A 4,552-nucleotide genomic window follows, 5' to 3' on the forward strand; every position below is an offset into this window, starting at 1 on the left:
ATTATCACATATAATCTCATACCATCATATCACATTAAGCACCACCTCCTCTAACTACAAACACTAAGCCTCTTGCCTTTGCAATGGAGATATACATGTTACAAATACAAGCTAAATAAAGATGCAGGTGGAAATTTAACATAGACCTTGATTACCCAGACTGTACCAAGGCCAGCAGATCAACCCCTCCATCATATTCCAAACTTACAGTTCTCCCTTCTGTCAGCAGTTATAAAAATAAAGTTATTTAGTTTTAATGGAAAAACCCCCCAACCAAGTGAAACAAGAAGAAACCCTCCATCTAGCAACATGAGATAAAATTTTCTGAGAATTATCAGTACTATAAATTGTAATGTTACATCAATAAGCAGAAGAAATATCTAAATTTTCATGTAACATCTTCATACGTTTTACTTTTACAGAACCAGTTAATCATAGTAGCACTAGCATTTTTTTGTGTGCTCCTTTTCTTCTACAAAATCTGTTTTTGTGACTAGGTGTGCTAGTTGCCTTAGAAACCACTGTAAAAGCAAATCAGATCAATAAATACTTGGCACTGTCAGTACTGCTGGCAGACATCTGGACAATCCCAAACACAAATATAATACAAATTAGAAAGTCATCACAAAGAGTATCTGGCCTATGGTGTTTGGAATGGAACCATCTCCACCTAGATAATTTGTCATTGTCATCAGTCATGCAACAGCTCCACAAAGCAGCAGAAAAAGCAAGCTGAGCTTTATAAAACTGAACTACTTTCTGCCTTGTGGTAAAGCTACCTTCAAAACACATGAAACCAGGGGAAAATGCCATCTTGTGAATTACCTGCATGATAAAGCCACGGAGTTATGGAGGCATTTGAGAACTATCTGGATACACAATCTAAGTCCTATATCTTATTTTGGTGATATTTTAGCTGAGTGAAAGTCAAACTCTCAGAAAAAAGCATGCTAAGATCTGAGCATATTAATGCTGCAGAGATAACAAAGTCAGCAGCTAACAAAAAGCTTTAAAAACTAAAACACGAAACGAGTATTCAAACCCAAACACAGGGCATAGAAATAAGAAATGGCTTTGGCATACAACACATGTATGCGCTAATGTAACAAAATAGTGGCTATTGAGTTAAAGAAAGACATGACATGAAAACCATTACTCAGAAATACAAAGTGCCAAAGTAAAGAGCCTGGTCTGATCTGAATTAAGATCAAGATACACACCAACAATGACTACTGCAGTAACATTTCCCAACCAGAGAGTCAAAACAACAGACAAAGCGAGGTGCAGAGTTAAGTTGGGGTTGCTACATAAAAATCTTTTTTTTTTTTCCCCCTCAACATGGAAAAAACACTCTCAGGTGCTCTCAACATTTCTTCTAGCAAAATTCTGGAGACAGATTAGTTCAAAGAAAAGCTCACCATAAAGACTCCCTGATGACCATGAGAGAGAGGATGTTGAAGGAAACCCACTGATATACAAACTTGTGGTTTATCTGTACTTAGAAATACAGAGCTCTTCACAACTGGTGTGATGTCTACAAACTATATTCCCTACCATACAAATATATCCTCAATTCTAGGTTCTCAAAGAAACCCTTTTTATCTAAATAATTTCAGTATGGTTATTAGATTTTCTTTTAAACATTTCCATAATGTCAAGGTATAAAATAGTTGCCTTTAGGAGGCACTCCAACATACTCCAACATTTCACATTTCATCAGCTTTGCTGGTGACAGAATGACACAGAGCAGGGCTGTATTAGAGTTCTATACACAATGATAAGCACAGAGACGATAAGCATGCGGACAGGAGCAGTATATATAAAATAACAAGGAGACAGCACTGTCACATTCTGCAAGGAAACTGGAAGAGGCTTCACATCACTATTCATCAGGTCTTGAGATGAGTTACCGCAATACCACAGCCAGCCTCTAGTGCAATCTCACAGTCACAGACATTTATGGTGACACAGGTGAAAAAGAAAGATGTGATAACCACGCATGCCTTGTAAGGTGAATCCACAGGACTCCATCCCAGCCCAAATGCCTAAGATCTATTCCTACCAAGGTGACATAAATTCACAGACCTAGAGAGACAGGGTATATTCATCAAATGATGCGGAGAACATGAGGAACAAGCAAGTTTCATTGGAGAAATAATCTGTTTTCTCAGACCGCATGATACAGAGGGAAAATACAGACAAGCTCAGAGAACACTTGAAGAACAGTTTGTGCATCAGAAAGGTTTATGGACCAATCCTCTCCACAAACTGCACTCCAATGACTTGAGGAAATACAGTGTCTTGTCACAAACCATACCTTCTGGTATTAAAAGCATTTTTCTCACACTGCTCTCACTAATTAAAAAACCTGGAGTATATCTGAACAAACGATTAAAACAAGTGTTTTAATATTAATATTCTAATCCATTTGTGTCCCCAAGCTACCGAAAACATACCTAACTTTCAAACACACTAGTAGTCCTTTTAAAAATCAGAATTATACCCAGTAGCTAATCTCTGCTTCTTCTCAACCTGACTACTTCATATCAAAAGTGTCATCTCCTTTCTATCAAGTAATCAAAGCAGAATCTCACACCAACATAAACGCTACACAGACAACCTCATGAAAGCTAGGCATCTTAGCCTCAATTTACGCATAGGTAAGATTTACATTATCACGCTATTTGCGTAAGTGCATATACTCCCTAATGAATTCTTGCCTGCGTACCTCTTTGGCTTTCCGTTCATGGTTACCACCATGATTTGTACTCAACTCTCTTGACACATCACATCAGCTAATTTAAAAAACACACTGTGATTAACATCAACTGTTTATATTAATCTTTCTCATTGAATTACATCCTTTCTCAGTCCGGACCTGATCTACTACATCAGAAAAACTGTTGCTCCAGTTATGACAGTTTTAGAGTAGTTTTTATCCTATTAAGGTGAACTGCCAGCACCGAAGAGGTTATTCCTCAGTGGCTCAGATCACTCTGACTTAATTTAAAATTTACTTATATTGCAAAGTGTTTAAATACAGATGACCCTTTACTGACATGAAAAAAATTAGCTCACACGCATTTGTACAGCACCTAAGGTACACTGCACCTCTCTCTCCCATTTGTCTAGAAACAGGTGCTGTTGTATAAACGAAGAGTAACGACCAAGAGGAGACAGGACTAGCTTCCTCCCATTTCAACAGAAGCTCCTACAAACTTCAACAGTCCTGAAAGTTGAACAACAAAGCATAAACATATTTGCTGATCTAAATCTAGACGGTTTTAGGACCCTAGTGTCAAATCACAAGTTTCGGCTTTTAGGAGTTCGACACTGGAAAGCACTTTAATTAGGGGCGGAAGGGTAGTGGCAGAAGGGAGCGGGTTTGCAGATTGCACCTGTGTGATCACAACGACACAGCGTGCGTGCCTTCTGGTTCGCCCTTCTCCTCACATTCCACATGTCTACTTGCCAGTATGGATCAATCTATTTTCATCTAAGAAGCAGTCACAGGTACAAGCGCACTCAGCAATCGGATAATTGCAGAGATATCCTAGTGGTATCTGCTTGCGCGAGGGCAACGCTGAATAAGCTCCGAAACGGACTCCGAAGACACTCGTCCGACTCCGCTCACGCCACCTGCAGCAGCTCGGGGGCTCCCGCCGCTGCGCTGCCCGAGGGCCGCCCGCCCGTTCGCGCGGCCCCTCCGGCCCCGGCCGGTGGAGGCAAAGCACCGCCTCTCCACCACGGCCAGGGCGGGTCCGCACCGCGCCGCGCCCCGCCCGAGCTCAGCCCCCGCCTCCGGTACCGCTGAGTGAGGCCGAGGAACCGGGTGGATGCCGCCTCTGCGCTGCTCAGCTCCATGCGGGCGGCCAGACGGAGACCTCACCCCTCCAGCGTCGCTCCCGCGACTCCGTCCCGCGCGGGAGAGGCGCCGGGACCTCGACGCGCACATCCCGCTCCCGGCGCACGGTCCCGCGCGCCCGCCTCGTCCCTACGGCCCCTCCCACGGCGCGTCAGGCGCGGCGCCGCCGCAGGGCCCGCTGGGAGATGTAGTCCCGGGCTGCGAGCGAGCGGCCTGGCCGCCGCCGGGAACTGCAGCCCCGCGCCCCTGTGCAGCGAAGGGCCTCGGCCGGCACCGCCTTGAGGGGCCGGGCCCGCAGCAGAGCCCCTCCCGAGCGCCAGCTTCCGAAACGTAAAGGTGTAACGTAATTTCAGACGCCTGCTGAGAGTTTTCCATAGAAAGCACGCCTATTCGGTATGCCTGAAAGTAGCAGAAACTAGTCAGCTTCAAGATGGCCAAGTGCATAGGTCAGGTTTACTGTCCAATGCTGCCCTTAAGATGCCACACTAGAACGATTTCCATTCACACTACACAACTAAAAGTGCACTAGTGCACTACTTTCCTGCCAGATGAAAAGCAAAGGACTACGAGACATATCTCGGTGGCATTGTACTGGATACTGAGAAAAGGCAGTCATCATAGTACATGCACAGATCCAATATAAAAAATATTTTACTATCAAATCCAGTTTACTTAGAACTAATAAAT

The 4,552-nt window shown here is 43.9% G+C and overlaps 1 protein-coding gene across 5 annotated transcripts in view; it reads right to left on the minus strand.

The window, feature by feature from the left end:
* Nucleotides 1–3,995, minus strand: part of GARNL3 (GTPase activating Rap/RanGAP domain like 3) — a 43,734-nt gene extending 39,739 nt beyond the window's left edge. For 4 of the 5 annotated variants that reach the window (XM_027688006.1, XM_027688008.1, XM_027688007.1 and 1 more), the window contains exon 1: nt 3,809–3,995. In XM_027688006.1, the coding sequence (XP_027543807.1) occupies nt 3,809–3,864 (56 nt within the window). In that variant the 5' untranslated portion in view covers nt 3,865–3,995. Of the gene's footprint in view, nt 1–3,095; nt 3,294–3,808 lie in introns of those variants that run through there. The other variant, XM_027688005.1, reaches the window with a different exon arrangement.
* Between the last annotated feature and the right edge of the window lie 557 nt (nt 3,996–4,552).

Source organism: Neopelma chrysocephalum, unplaced genomic scaffold (assembly GCF_003984885.1).
Source record: "Neopelma chrysocephalum unplaced genomic scaffold, ASM398488v2 Primary Assembly neopelma1_74, whole genome shotgun sequence".
NCBI lineage: Eukaryota > Metazoa > Chordata > Aves > Passeriformes > Pipridae > Neopelma > Neopelma chrysocephalum.